At 40.1% G+C, this 15,291-nt stretch overlaps 1 protein-coding gene across 1 annotated transcript; it reads right to left on the reverse strand.

Annotated features, from left to right (window-relative positions):
• Positions 1-672: 672 nt before the first annotated feature.
• On the reverse strand, positions 673-15,291 carry LOC311050174 (delta(3,5)-Delta(2,4)-dienoyl-CoA isomerase, mitochondrial-like). Its single transcript, XM_084064152.1, has 10 exons — positions 14,858-15,291; positions 10,134-10,302; positions 8,838-8,926; positions 8,194-8,318; positions 7,400-7,448; positions 7,151-7,215; positions 4,075-4,145; positions 2,960-3,031; positions 2,040-2,190; positions 673-1,264 (listed from the first exon to the last, which is right to left on the reverse strand). Exons 1-10 carry the CDS (start codon positions 14,892-14,894, stop codon positions 1,160-1,162), a joined length of 933 nt encoding a protein of 310 aa, XP_083920278.1. The 5' UTR covers positions 14,895-15,291; the 3' UTR covers positions 673-1,159.

The following is a 15,291-nucleotide window of genomic DNA, read 5'->3' on the forward strand; positions in this document are numbered from 1 at the left end:
TCTTAATTCTACTGGAACTCTTCTCCACTCATCCCCCCTTAACATTTTAGTCTAGTTTTTATTTGTTGACGAAATTGTCAGTATATTTAGTCTTAGTTTCAGGCATCATAGCTTAGCTTTGATTTAGTTTTTATTTAGATTTAGTCAGTGAAAAAAGGTAGTCGACGAAAAAAAAAAAATCATAGTTTTAGTCGACGAAATCAACACTGTTGTGCTGCCCACTCACGCTTTCTCAGAATGTTGAGTTGCAGGTGGTAGCGTGATTGGAATGGAATACCTTAAAACGTGATAGCGTGGTAGCGTGATTGGAATGGAATACCTTAAAACCTGGCCATGGCGGTTTCGTTTCTCTTCTTCCTGGCTTCCACCCGGACCATGCTATGCTGCCATGTTATGTACTGGTTTATAACGTTACTGCCCACAAACTAGAGGCTAAGAGTGTCAATGAAATATCTTCAATGGTAAATGTTAAGTAGAGCAAACATTTAAGGACAATACACATTATTGATTTTGAGGTTTACGTTTTAAACTTTAGACAGAAAACCTTTCAGACACTCAGAGCTAAGAAGACTTTTTACTCTACATTTTTGAGAAACATGCATTGTAAATGTATTTTAAGTGTAAATTATAATGCATAGTATATTTGTAATACCTTTTATTGAAGCCATTTTAAAGTGTAAGAATGGAGCAGCAGAAACAACATCAAGTTCTTTCTTGTATTGAGAAGCAAAAATGTTTTTACACATTTTAATAGAAACAGTGAAGATGCAGTCATCTGAAAATGTACAAAAAAATGGCTGACTGACAATTCTGATGTACATAGAGGTACCAACACACACAATATGCATGTTTTATATCAGGATAAGAAAAGTCAGTTGCATGCGAATAAATGTCATATTAGTACATTCCAACGTCCTTTTTGGAAGGAGAAGTCTACTCGTCCCCTCTGTCCCTGATGTTTAGCACTGTCCTCCGTTAAGCATCTGCTTGCACATCCCAGTGTTTAGTATGGACTTATAAGGTTGACTTTACAGATAAACATAAAGTCTCATTCTCAATCCCAAACGAACAGAGCTGCAGGAAAACCATGACGTTGAATCATCAGCAGAAAAATCTAACATTCTTACTGTGTAAATCAATCACTTAGGCAGGGTTTAGTTTATAGTTTGGAGAAGGGTACTGTCTTGGGACTCTTCTTCTCCATGGAGGCCTGAGCTGACTTCATTACATCATGTGTCTGAAGCATGCTCATATTCCAAGTGGCCTGGAAATGGAGAACAAGAAAATGACGCATGGGAATCAAGTCATCATCAATCAAATGAGATGAAAGTATTATGAGCTAAAAAATGCAAATCGAATGTCAATTGATATTGATATAGCCATGCTAAGAAATGCACTATAGCATGGTTAAAAAGTCTGTCCTCTCCCATGTCTTTCCAGCTCTTTATTAAACAGAAAATGCATTTTCAGTGCTCTTTCCTGATTGGCTTAAATGTTGTCACCTAGCCTGGGACCAGACGAATCTGCGAGTGCAAAAAAAAAATGCACTCTGCGATTTGGATCTGGCACCGCTCCATAGAGAATCCATTTCCTGTTCCAGAAGACGTGGGGCACCAATCAGGGCCCAGTATTCGAATATGGGCGACTGTAATTGGTAGTTGGTTGTAGGTCTAACCAATTGCGTTGAGGGACATTGTTTTGATCCCGCCCCTTGGGAAACAAAACGTCCTCATGGAAGCACCAGACTCATATCCACGCAGTGATATAGTCTAGCTACGCCAGGCTAGTTGTCACCTACCTGAAAATGTATTCAGGTAGGTGTTTACTAAAGAGCTGGAGAGACCCCTGTAGCAATGATTACTATCAAACTTACCCTACCTTTAAATGTTTATAAAAGTCATTACACTACGTAAAGATGTTTAAGTAATACTATACTATGTAGCCAAAGAAAGTCGTACTCCTATATTGTCAAAGGAAATGGCCAATTCTTTCCTACTAAAGAATGTGAAGAAAAAGGGTGTAAGAGAGTAATACATTACCATGTAGTCCAGTCCCTCTGCTACACTGTGGTCTCTGGAGTAAATGAGGTTGACTTTGGTTCCCTGTACGGCTACCGGGCTCCGACCGGCGATCTCGCTGGCCATTTCCAAGGCTCCAGCCATCATGGCCTCCTTGTCAGCAAACACGCGGCTAAAGAGAATGTGAAGTGTTTTGTTCATAAATGATACGTTGACAATCTGGGGAACAAGTGCACGTAATTTACTGCTTTAACCCATTAAGACAAGGGAAGAATCTGTGTCATTTTTAGATTTATTTGGCTATTAAAAAATAGCAGATCTACAAGCACGTAGCGCTGCACTCGGTGCCGCGCTACGAGCTTGTAGATCTGCTATTTTTTAATAGCCAAAGAAAAATGGTGAAAATATGTGAACATCTTTGAATATATATATATTTTTTAAGGCAAACATTTGCAACTCAAATCTTTGCTTCTGGGGATTCTACAGATGTATTCTAACTCCTTAATAAAAAAATAAAAACATATGTTTCTATATCAGTGGTTCTCAAACATTTTCATGTCAAGGACCCCCAAAAATATATATGTATATGGCCGCCGACCCCCATCTCAAAATATGTTGTTCCAGGGACCCCCCAGAAGCAAGGATTTGAGTTAAAAACTTTCGCTTTAAAAAAAAAGAATGTATATATATATATATATATATATATATATATATATATATATATATATATATATATTCAAATATTTGCACAAATGTTCAAGATTTTCCAAAAATAGCAGATCTACAAGCTCATAGCACGGCACTCGGTGCCACGCTATGAGCTTGTATATCTGCTATTTTTGAATAGCCAAAGTATAAAATATGGATTAAGTGGAACACAGATGCGTTCCCGGTTTGAATAGGTTAAAATATCAATGTTTATATTATGGACACACGCCTACCTGACTAAGCCACAGCTCTTGGCCTCATCCGCATACAGCTTTCTAGCAGTCAGAGCAAGCTCATTCACAAGGCTAAAAATGAGTTGAAAGAGAAAAGCAACAACATTGACATGATACATTACTTACTGGTGATTGAAGCATGTGTGAGTATGTCTTCTTTTTTATATGACATTTTTACATGACCATTCCACATCAATGTGTTGCGTAACCACTTCTCTAAATACAATTTGTATTCATGACTGTCTGCCCCCTTACTTTCTTACCAGATACTCAAATTGAGAGCTTCACAGGAAGTGATGCATATGCTATCGAATTGTCTAAACTGACCAGTTTTATTCTGAACATGATCTAGCTCATTAGCCATTTGCTAGTCTTGCTCTTGCGGTAGCCAGAAGATTAGCTAGATGTCTAATGTCTGGTGCACAACTAATGAAAAGTGGTTATGGGGCTGTGACCACCAAGACATTTTTGTTTCCTGAGCCCCGTATGTTTTAAATAGTCCATATTTTTGGAGACCCCAGCAGCGTGATGAGGCACAGAGCATTCATGTTTCGATCGTGCATTCATGTGTGGAGTTTTTATCTGCTTGATGAATTAGATTTTTTTAACCGTTTTAGGCAAGCGCCTTGGCGTTTTCAGCCGGGAAAAAACATCTCGACGGACAGGGCCCTAAGAACTGCCCTCTAAGACTAAAGAAAAGCGTGACAGACACAAGAACCATGGACCTCCTGACTTCGTCCAACCACTGACTTCCGTTACAACCGAGCTAATCGGAGGCTTGCCTAAGATCTTCTCTGGCACAACCCAGACAAACTGACTTCAGACCTTCTGTGGCTGGAATTGATGATGTTAAGAGGTATGGGTCTGACCACATGAGCCTAGTCATGGTGTTGTGAAACGACCAAACAGCAAATCCTACAGAGTGTGACTACCATTCCTCTCTCATACCAATTATCTATAATCATTCTAGGATCATGGGAACTCCATTCTGCTGGTAGCTTGCAGTTGCTGAGATGTAGAGAAATTGAAGCTTCTAAACTTCTTATACTGAACTTATTTTCAATCTGGATGAGACCGTCTAGCAAAGAGGTATTTAACAACTGTCTATTTATTACCTTCGACTGCCGATGACTTTAGGAAGTCTTTGGAGAGTTCCAACATCTGCTGCAAGACCAATATCCACTTCCTACAATATGAGACAAGATGAGATGCATATAAAGTGTGCTGTATTATAGAAAACATGTATGACACTTTTCATACATGTTTTCCACTCTATAAAATAAAGAAACTGTTTTGTATTTTATCCTTTTGACAGATATAATGTATGTTTATGCATATGCATTTGTCAAACTTCAATCAATAAAATGCATAGCGGAAATCAGAACATTTTAACTGAAACCCGAGTAAACCAATTTTCAACATCATATCGAAGGCTCTGTGGGGGTTCTTACTATGTTGAGATACCGAGATGCATGCTGGGACACAGTCCATGTTCATCTTGCGGAGAAAATATAATGCCCCGTTTAATTGCACATTATTTTACTCTCCCTTCTGAATGCACAGTACATGCAGGAGGTTTTCATCCAGGAAAGACTGATAACACGGTTTCTACCGTGTTCGGCACCTAAGCGCTACTCTCTGAAAACCCTTTTTGTTTTACCGTGTTTGGCACCCATATTGTTAAATCCCCTGTTTTAATGCAAAAAATGGTAATAGAAATATTTGTAAAGATATTTTTTTTCAGGATTTCTGCTTTATTTCTGATAGTGACAGTGAAAGAGAGAGAGGAAAGGCAGGATAAAGAAAGGATATTACATGCAGCAAGAAGCCTCAGATTGGAATCAAACCAGGGCTAGCTGAGGGAACTACTATTAGTAGGGGCTGCTAAGTGAAAAATCGTTACGCGGCGGATAAAAGCATGAAATTTGATACAGATGTCCCTTGGGTCATCCTAAAACATCCTAGAAGGGGTGCCCAAAAAAATCTCAAACAGGAAGTGAGTTATGGACAAAATTGAAAATGTCCGCCTACAGTGTGAAAGATGATGCAAGATACCTAAAGAATCTCATAAAAGCATGAAATGTGGTACAAATGTCCCTTGGGTGATCTGAACGCATCCTACAAGGGGTGCCCAAAGAGGTTTTAAACAGGAAGTGACCGCCTAAAGCAGTTGACACAAAAGAAAACATAAAGGGACGTCATAAAAGTGTACCATTTGGTACGTATTTTTGGTACATTTTTGGTACATTGAGTGCTTCTTAATCCCAGATGGGGTTATTTATTTGTTTGTTTGCTTGTTTATTAAAATTTTTAGGAAGGGACCATGTTGAAGAAATTCTAAATGGCTGTTTAAACAGTTGACCACGGCAGTCTGCATATTATGCAGACTCAATACGACGTATCGTATTTTGTAGTCTACCTTCTGTTTTCATTTCTACATCATCTTATTTATTTTACTCTCTGCATTATTTTTTTTATTTTACTCTTTGAATCTTCTTTATTTATCTAACTCTCTGCATATTTTTATTTATTTTACTCTGCATCTTATCTTACGCTGCATATTCTTATTTTACTCTCTGCATCTTATTTATTTTGCACTCTACATCTTCTTGCTGGTTTTACACTCTATCTTCTCATGTATTTTCTTCTTGATCATTACTGTTTTTTGTGATTAGTGTTTAGTAACTACATGTATTCATGTGTGCCATTTCGCAATTACCACCACATTGGCATAATGCTCTGCAAGGTAACCCAGCATCCCGGCATCTACACTTTCTCGAACAGAAGGGCTCAGCTTTGCAGCCACGCTTGAGTTCTCTACAAACTTTGGCAGCCTCTGGCAAGAGTGTCCATAAAGGTGTCCACGAATCAGCGACTTTAATCCATCCATATTTGTCAGGAGATGGTAGAGATTGCATAGCTTTCAGGCTTCTGGACCAAATGCCAGATTGGCAAACTGCTCGATTTGAATGTTGTAGCAGTGCAGCCCGTGGGGGAGGACTGTTTTCCATTGAGAGACTATTAAAACTTTTTTTGGGCACCCCTTAAGATGCATTCAGATCACCCAAGGGACATTTGTACCAAATGTCATGCTTTTATGAGATTATTTTTTATGAGTGTCTTTTGCATCATCTGTCAACACTGTACACGGCCATTTTCAATTTAGTCAATAACTCACTTCCTGTTTCAGATCATTTCAGGCACCCCTTCTAGGATGTCTTAGGATGGGGAGGCATGCGTTAATCCGACAGACCTTTTCTCCGACTATGTGGCATCCGCGTGCGGTTAGGGTTAGGGTGCGGGTTTGGTTCGGGTTTAGTATTGAAACGTCGGAGCGCTGCGCTGTCGGAGGAATGCGCTGTCGGACTAACGTACTGCACCCCTTAGGATGACCCAAGGGACATGTATGCCAAATTGTATGCTTTTATGAGATTCTTTAGTTGTCTGTTGAGTCAATCGACAGCACTGTAGGCGGTCATTTTCAATTTTGTCAATAACTCACTTCCTGTTTAAGATTCTTTTGGGCACCCCTTCTGGGATGTCTTGGGATGACCCAAGGGACATGTATGCCAAATTGTATGCTTTTATGATATTCTTTAGTTGTCTTTTGAGTCAATCGATAACACTGTAGGCGGTCATTTTAAAATTTGTCAATAACTCACTTCCTGTTTAAGATTTTTTTGGGCACCCCTTCTAGGATGTCTTAGGATGACCAAAGGGACATGTGTGCCAAATTGTATGCTTTTATGAGATTCCTTAGTTGTCTTTTGAGTCAATCGACAACACTAGGCGGCCATTTTCAATTTCGTCAATAACTCACTTCCTGTTTCAGATTCCTTTGGGCACCCCTTCTAGGATGTCTTAGGATGACCCAAGGAACATATGTGCCAAATTTTATGCTTTTTGGAGATTCTTTTGGTGTCTTTTGAGTCAACGGTCAACAGTTTAGGTGGCCATTTTGAATTTTGTCCATAACTCACTTCCTGTTTAAGATTTTTTTGGGCACCCCTTCTAGGATGTTTTAGGATGACCCAAGGGACATCTGTATCAAATTTGGTGCTTTTATCCGCCGCGTAACGATTTGGCCATTTTTTGTGGTTAGCAGCCCCTACTATATAGCCTTATTTACGTATGCGGTATGAGCTCTTACAAGGTAATAATAATAATATATAGATTAAAAAGTAGCCATACCTTGACTTGGAACCATGCGTCTTGGGTACATAAACGAATATCACAGGCTGTGATCAGGTCAACTCCTGGAATAAGAGACAGCGTGACAAATCAGCTTACCGAGTCTTCCTCCAGTCTAGTACAAGTTATACAATTTTTAAAAGTAGATGTAATATCTCCATATTACATAATAATGGACTTGAAGCCAGATTATAATGTTATTTGTGGTGGTGTTGTTGTTGTTGTTAGGCATTGTGGCAATATCATTACCTCCTCCTACACAGGCTCCGTGGACTGCTACCACCACAGGTTTTGGGCACTTTTGAAAGAAAAGAGAGTCAAAGCACAATTCCAACCTAGACATGTCCACCATCTCCTACCTAGAGTAATAATCCATGACTGTGTAGGTTCTTTAGTTTGATCCAGAGGTTAAACTGCTGTGGGTATTTAACCCATTAAGACCGGGAACACATCTGTGTGTCATTTTTAGATTTCTTTGGCTATTAAAAAAAAGCAGTTATACAAGCTATGAGCTTGCAGATCTGCTATTTTTGAATAACAATTGTGAAAATGTGTGCAAATCTTTGAATATATATATACACATTTTTAACTCAAATATTTGCTTCTGTGGGTCCCTGGAACAAAATATTTTGTTCAGTACATGTACATGTCCATTTTGGGGGGTCCTTGACATGAAAACAGTTTGATATATTATAGCAAGTTTATTTTAAAAAAACTGTTAGGATTTATAAGACATTTGTAGAATCCCCCAAAAGCAAATATTTGAGTTAAAATGTTTAAAAATATATATATTAAAAAATTTGAACAAATTTTCACGATTTAAAAAAAAATAGCAGATCTACAAGCTCATAGTAGATCTCGGTGCCGCGCTATGAGCTTGTAGATCTGCTATTTTTGAATTGCCAAAGAAAAAAATGACACACAGATGCGTTCCAGATCTTAATGGGTTAATGCGTTAGTGAGAGTGACCTGATGCTTTCATTTTTTTCTCTGAAAAGGCCACCCTGCCACAATATACACAGCGTCAGAGTGTAATCATTCACCTTCTCTATAACAGAGAATGTTTCCTGGTATTTGGCTATGATTCTTCTCATGTTCCAGGAGGTTCTTGCCATGTCATCCCCCTCTGGCTGAAGTACGTCACTGGCCATGTCCATCAAGTCAATACCTGCGCACGCGCGCACACACACACACACACACACACACACACACACACACACACACACACACACACACACACACACACACACACACACACACACACACACACACACACACACACACACACACACACACACACACACACACACACACACACACACACACACACAATGTCCATATTTCATCTTTTTATGTGATTTCATAAATCAATGCTTTATTCTATACTTTGGCAAGTGTCAATAGCTGATCTAAAAGCTCACAACGTGTCGTTGTGATCTTGTAGAGCTGCTATTTTTGCAATTAATTGAAAATGTTGGCCTATAATAACAAAATGGGGATGCCAGGTTGAAAGTGCTTGAGTTTGTTACACAGATTATTTGTAGCTTTTCCTGTAAAGGAACATATTTTTTTATTTTTATTTTTTTTACTTTCTTTTTTTCTTCTTTTTTTCATAAAAGGTGATATGCAGGTGAGATAATCATCTTGAAACAAGCACTAATATTTCAAGTTCAATAACTATACATACCTGCAGTAAAAGACTTCCCTGCTCCAGAAAACACCACTACTCTGCAATCTGGGTCTCCAGCTATTTGGTTGAAGCAGTCCACCATCTCACTGGTAAAGACACGGCATGTTCATGTTAAACCTCCATTCTGGATTTCATTACAGTGTTCAAATGAACCATTTAAACCGTATGCACTTCATTGACAGGGGCCAGAGGTCTATACAAGGCCCCCTCCTTTTTTCCTCGACACCAAATGTCTTTACCGAAAATAGCCGATCTAAAAAAATCACAGTGTTGTGTTGCAACACGTTGTGAGCTTGCACATCTGCTATTTGGCACTGTGGTGAAACGCAGACTAATGTCTTTCTGTCTTTCATCAAGGAAGCGGTGCCTTTGGGGCGGGGCTTAACTAATTTCAGTGCGTCCCTATTGGTGGTCTGAGTCCACTTACCAAATTTGTACTTGGTAGCATGCTGCAAACTGCAATAATGGCTGTTTAAAGCCCAGCCAATGGGCAGACAGAGGGGGCGGGGCTTAAGTAATTACAGGTCGTCCCTGTTGGTGGTCTAAGTCCACATACCAAATTTGGACTTGGTAGCATGCTGCAAACTGGAGTTATTGCTGTTTCAATGCCGTGCTCAAACGGACATAACATACAAACGGACATACGGACGTCAAGTGTGTGTGTGTGTGTGTGTGTGTGTGTGTGTGTGTGTGTGTGTGTGTGTGCGTGCGTGCGTGCGTGCGTGCGTGCGTGTGTGCGTGCGTGTGTGTGTGTATGTGTTTCTTCTTTGCCGTGCTCATCCCGTGCTCATACGGACGCTCAAACGGACAAAGTAAAGTGTAGAGCGGTTGGCACCGCTAAAAAAGCAAGTTGAGTGGTTAGGGCACACACCACATGGGCGTAATGCTCTGATCAATGAGTCCCCAGGCAGATACTAGGCCGGATCATTTGCTGAATGTTATCCCCATACTCTCTCTCTCTGCATTTCCTGTCGCTGTCAATAAAAGGCAACAAAATAATGCCTAAGAAATATCTTTAAAAATATACTGCTCAAAGAAATGTATACTGCTCAAAAGTAATTATTTTGAGTTTTCATGAACTGTGTACATACTGCCAACAAAAACTGCTCAAAAGAATTAAGGGATCAAAGCGTTCCCTTAATTATTTTGAGCAGTATATGCCATACACAAATAAAATGAAAAATAAAACATATATGATCGGGTTACACAGCACTGGCAGTAACCTTGCAGCATACCCCCTGTATGCGTGTACAGTATGTAAACAGACAGAATGACAGTGCAGTCTAGTCATACCTCCAGAAAGCCCTGTTCATGGCGTTGCGTTTCTCTGGCCGGTGTAGTTCAACATGAGTGATGGACTCAGCTGGATGATTGATGGCTAGGGTGGTGAAGGGAGGGGTTGGGCCCCCCACAGAAGACATGCTTCTGACTGCACTGCAGACTGGGAGCCACAGACACCTGTCTGAGAGAGAGAGTGAGATGGGAGAGAGTTACAGCCTCCTAAAGACACAAAGACTAAAGCCAGGTGACAGGTGGTTATACACAAAGGTGGTTATACACAAAGGTGGTTATACACAAAGACAGACACTTTCCCTTTGTAACCCTCACATCATGAGGCTTTCTGCAGTACCTTCAAAATAAACAACCATTGTAGACCTGATTAACGGGTGTATCTAACTTCTCTCAGTTGTTCTTCATATGATTTTTCGTGTAGAATCCATTTCTACTTAGGACATTTTTGAATTGCGCATAGTTCATGAGATAATTTGCATATTTGATTAAACTAGCAGAAATAACAAGTAGTGGTCATCCAACTTGTGTTTTGGTGGTTTTCTGGTAAAATAATTAACATTTTATCTCATTCAGGTGTAAGGACCTTTACAGTGTAACCATTGAGTATGTTTATGGTAGCTAATTAGCATATATCATGCATATGTAACAACTCAAAAGCAAACGCATGGTGGGGGCATGCCATAAAGCTGCACTTTCTGTAAAACTAAGACATATCAAGATACACTAGAACGAACATGTCAAATACGTTGGTGTTACTATATGGTTAACCAGTCTGAAGAGGGTTTGTATGGAATAAATTGCTGCCAGCCATTGTCCTATGGTGTGGCATAACCTATCTTGCGAGGATAGGTTATGGACGACTTCGGATGACATAGGACGACTTCACCGCTTTTCAACCTATCTTCATATAATTGGTCCTCACTAATACTCATGATAAAATGGTAAAAAAAAATTCTACTTGGTCTGTGTCTCATAGGAGGGCTGTGGACAGTCCAGAAACTTGTCTACCAGTGACATCATCGTTAGGCATGATTTTTTTTTCCAACAATATTTCACATTTTTTATTTAGATTTTTATTAACACGAGAACAATGGCTTCTTTTATTGCATTTCAACTTTCCAGGAATAGAAAGCCTGCAGTTTCTATTAGCTTGTATTCCCCATTGATGATGTCACTGGTAGACGGGACTCTGAACTGTCCACAGCCCTCCTTTGAGACACAAAAAATTGTACCATTTTATCATGAGTATTAGTGAGGACCTATTATATGAAGATAGGTTGAAAAGTGGTGAAGTCGTCCCTTAAGACATTGTTTCCAGACCAAACCTGTTCCTGTGAGCTACGTTTGTCAGGAAGACACAATCCTTTATTAACCGTCTGTTGACACAGTAACATGGCAATCTGTTGATTACAGTGAGGCTGGTCCACTGCGTGTAGGATACATTGTTGTCTTTGACCAAAAGTGCCCCTGTAGATCACGCAGGGAACTGTCCAGCTGATCCAACTCTGAATCTGGTTGTGGACCACATCACTGTCCTGCTCTCATTTGTATGGGTTCAGGGGTTCAGGGGCAGCGGGGCTTTTGTGGTTCCCATCGGTCACTGTAACAGTGTTGTTATGGAGATGGCTTGCTTGATGGTGCACCTTGGAATTGTTTCAAGCCATCGGGTCATCTGTCCTTCTGTACTTTAGTAATCAGTTAAGAGATGTGATGGTTGAAAAAGTACAGGTGGAAATGCTTCACAGCCTGCACCACCACCAACAGCTCTGGTCGGGTCAGGCAGAAGTTTAGGGAACAGCTTACCAAACCATTATTTCTCTGCTCTCTTCCTCCTGAGACAGCACAGTGCAGGCCCCCATCATGGCATCTTTTACCATGATATATTATTATTTGGGTCAGGAGGATATAGTCGGACTGAGGTTCTAATGAGTACCTTCCATAGCTGATGCAAGGCACCAGTGTTGCATGCCTCGTCCCAATGTGTCAGCCTGTGTAAGGAGCTGGTGTTGACTGCAAATTTCCGCACTAACAGGCGATAATATACCAGATCCAGGAAGCTGCACAGCCATCCAATGTTCCAGGAGACTGACCTATGACTTTCATTGCAATGCCTATGTGCCCCGGTTCTCAACATTGGTAGCAGCCAGAGCATAGGACTTTCTTCTGTCTTTCCAGTGTCTCTTGTGATTGATGGGAGATACCTGCTGTAATGGCTCTTCACTGTCCCCATCACCACACCCCCCACTTGGCTTGTCTGATGTAGGCAGGGTCAGTCAAACCATGGATGGTAACATGTAGTATGGACTCTTAAGCATTCTGCTTCTTTGAGGGTATTGGGGCAATGGGGCATGGATATGCTCTCTAAAACGGCGAGGAAGGAGTCATTGAACAAAGGCTTCTGGCACCAATTCCACATGACGCAAATTGTGATAGCTGCATTGGATTAGTCCATGCAGCTTGGTGCCATAGGCTCCTATGCTCGACTTTTCTCCTCAGTCTACTGGACAATTGCCATCCTCGAAGGCAGACTGGACAAATGCCCCTCTGGTCTGAGGATTGTCTGTGCATGTAACGTCTGTCCTTCCAAAGGCAAGGTGGGCAGATGTTTCATTGTCAGACAAGCCATTGCGTTGAGCCCCTATTTCAGCCTGGAGGCAGTAGATGTTGATGGGCCCATTTCCATTGTAGCAAGGTAGCATGGCACCTCCTTAAGGTGGTGCGCTACCAGTATGATTCCCAACGCAGAGTCATTGCTGCCTGTATCCCGCTCATGCCTGCACTTTTTGGCTGCACTGGCACATTCTTGCCAGTAGGAGAGGGTACTGGTACTGGTACCGTCACCCTCTGCTCACTGTCATCCAGTTCTCTCTGTCTCTGCCTCTTCCCAGAGAATCCCTTCCAAGACATTTCCCATAGAAAAAACAACTAAATGACACGATAACGGCACAATAGACGTGTGTGTGTGTGTGTGTGTGTGTGTGTGTGGGTGTGCCTCGAGGCAAGCTAGGAAGTCCCTCTCCTGACTAATGCATACCAAAAAGCCTGGGTACGAGTCTAATGCACAACCTTAGACCCTACAATATTTAGGCTAGTTTACTAAAATAATTAGTCTTGTCATGTTCTTATGAAGAACTCATGCATTAATAATAAATGTAAAGATGTATCTAATTTGCATAATTGATCTGCAATATCTTATCTAAAAACAAATTTTATATACACATTATATTTGTTAACAATTTTTATATCTGGTGCCCTAAAGATATTACTCCGTCTCCTACACCCACATAATCAACATAATTATCTCATTAAACATGCACAATGCAAAATGTCCTAAGCAGAAATGGATTCTACAGGAGAAATTACCCATAGAAACTGAGAAACATTTGGTAGTGACCATTGTTTTCCAGAAATATGGTCTAGAAGTCATAATAATTGATATACAGAAACTATTTTTATGGTCATAATAGCTTATTACATGAACAAAGAGCAGTTTGTTGGGATATTTACTGTTTCAGTAGTGGTCAGGTGTACAGGAATAATAATATTTGTAAAAATTAGTGCTTAACACTGAACAGAAAATGACCATGCGTCATTACATATGCATAATATATGCTAATTGCCTACCATAAACATACCCAATGGTTACACTGTAAAGGTCCTTACACCTGAATGAGATAAAATGTTCATTATTTTACCAGAAAACCACCAAAACACAAGTTGGATGACCTCTACTCGTTATTTCTGCTAGTTTAATCAAATATGCAAATTGTCTCATTAACTATGCGCAATACAAAAATGGCCCAAGCAGAAATTGATTCTACACGAAAAATCATATGAGGAACAACTGAGAGAAGTTAGATACACCCGTTAATCAGGTTGTTATAGCTTTTGCCCTGTCTATTGCCTTTGTCATCTTTCTAACGCTGTTTTGAGGCCTTGTTCTAATTAAAACAACTGGATAATATACGGCATACGAAATATTTCAACTTCTAAATGGGTCAAATGTGACTGGATGTGACCTTTCACTTAAATAAACATAGCCATAGATCACACGACGGTCGTCTGTCACGACCATCATGGATGAACTTCAACCTGGCCTTTGCACTTTCTTCCTTTTTGGTCCATGCATCTACATAACACGTTCAGATTTCAAATATAAAGTGCTGACCTCATGGCAACGGATGTTACAATCATGTACGGGCCCTCAGAAGTACCCATATGTTCCGTATTGTTCAATAAAAAGCATTTTAATCCGATCGGTGGCCATTTTCTCATAGAGATATAGTGTATCAGAGCGCAATACACCACCCAACCGATAGGGTCGCACATTTGAAAGCATATTGCGAAAATACGGAGAAAATGGCCACCGATCGGATTGAAATGCTTTTTATTGACTAATAAAAAGGAATATACGGGTACTTCTGAGGGCCCGTACATAATTATAACATCCGTGGCCATGGGGTAAGCACTTTATATTTGAAATCTGAACGTTTATGTAGATGTACGGGCCAAAAAGAGAGAAAGTGCAAACACCAGGTTGAAGTTCATCCATAACTGTCATGATATATGATTTATTTATATAAAATATAAACATAAACATAAACATAAAGTGAGCTAGCTAAAGTGAATGCTGTCACTTACTTTACATTAAAAGTAGCGTCGTATAGTAAACTCTACCTATGTCAGTGATTCATATGAGACTTTCATTATTAACATGCACTTACTTTTGATGAGAGCTGACCTGACAGCAAATGACAACATTGCCCTTTTCAATGAGTCCAGAGTCCAGTCGGAAATGAAACGTTAACGTCACTGCAGGCTGCAGATCCCTTCTGTCAGAGAGGTTAGGGTGATGCAGGGTGCATGTGAGCTGAAAGTCACTTCAATCCGTTCAGATGTCGTCTTGCTACTATCTATTCTACCCTGTCAACTTTAACCTACATCCAGCTAACTGTAGCTAGTAGAAAACTTGCCAAAATCTACCTCTGTCTCTGGTAGTAGCTGGGTGCTCCTAGCTAGAATCTAGCACACAAATACTCAAGGCGACTGTAAGGCTTCACTAATTCTAATGTTGTAATTATAACATACACACAGCATTATCACTGATGCTCGTCTATTATGTTGCTATTGCATGTCTAACAACAAGTTATCTAAAAAT

Source organism: Gymnoscopelus microlampas, assembly GCF_963454915.1.
Source record: "Gymnoscopelus microlampas genome assembly, chromosome: 8".
In the NCBI taxonomy this organism is placed as follows: Eukaryota; Metazoa; Chordata; class Actinopteri; order Myctophiformes; family Myctophidae; genus Gymnoscopelus; species Gymnoscopelus microlampas.

Coding starts and splice junctions, on each gene's coding strand:
- LOC311050174 (XM_084064152.1), bottom strand. CDS start 14,894: ATGTTGTCATTTGCTGTCAGGTCAGCTCTCATCAAAA. Junction 8,927..10,133: donor ATGAACAGGGCTTTCTGGAG/GTATGACTAGAC, acceptor TGTCTTTACCAG/TGAGATGGTGGACTGCTTCA. Junction 2,191..2,959: donor AAGAGCTGTGGCTTAGTCAG/GTAGGCGTGTGT, acceptor CATTCTCTTTAG/CCGCGTGTTTGCTGACAAGG.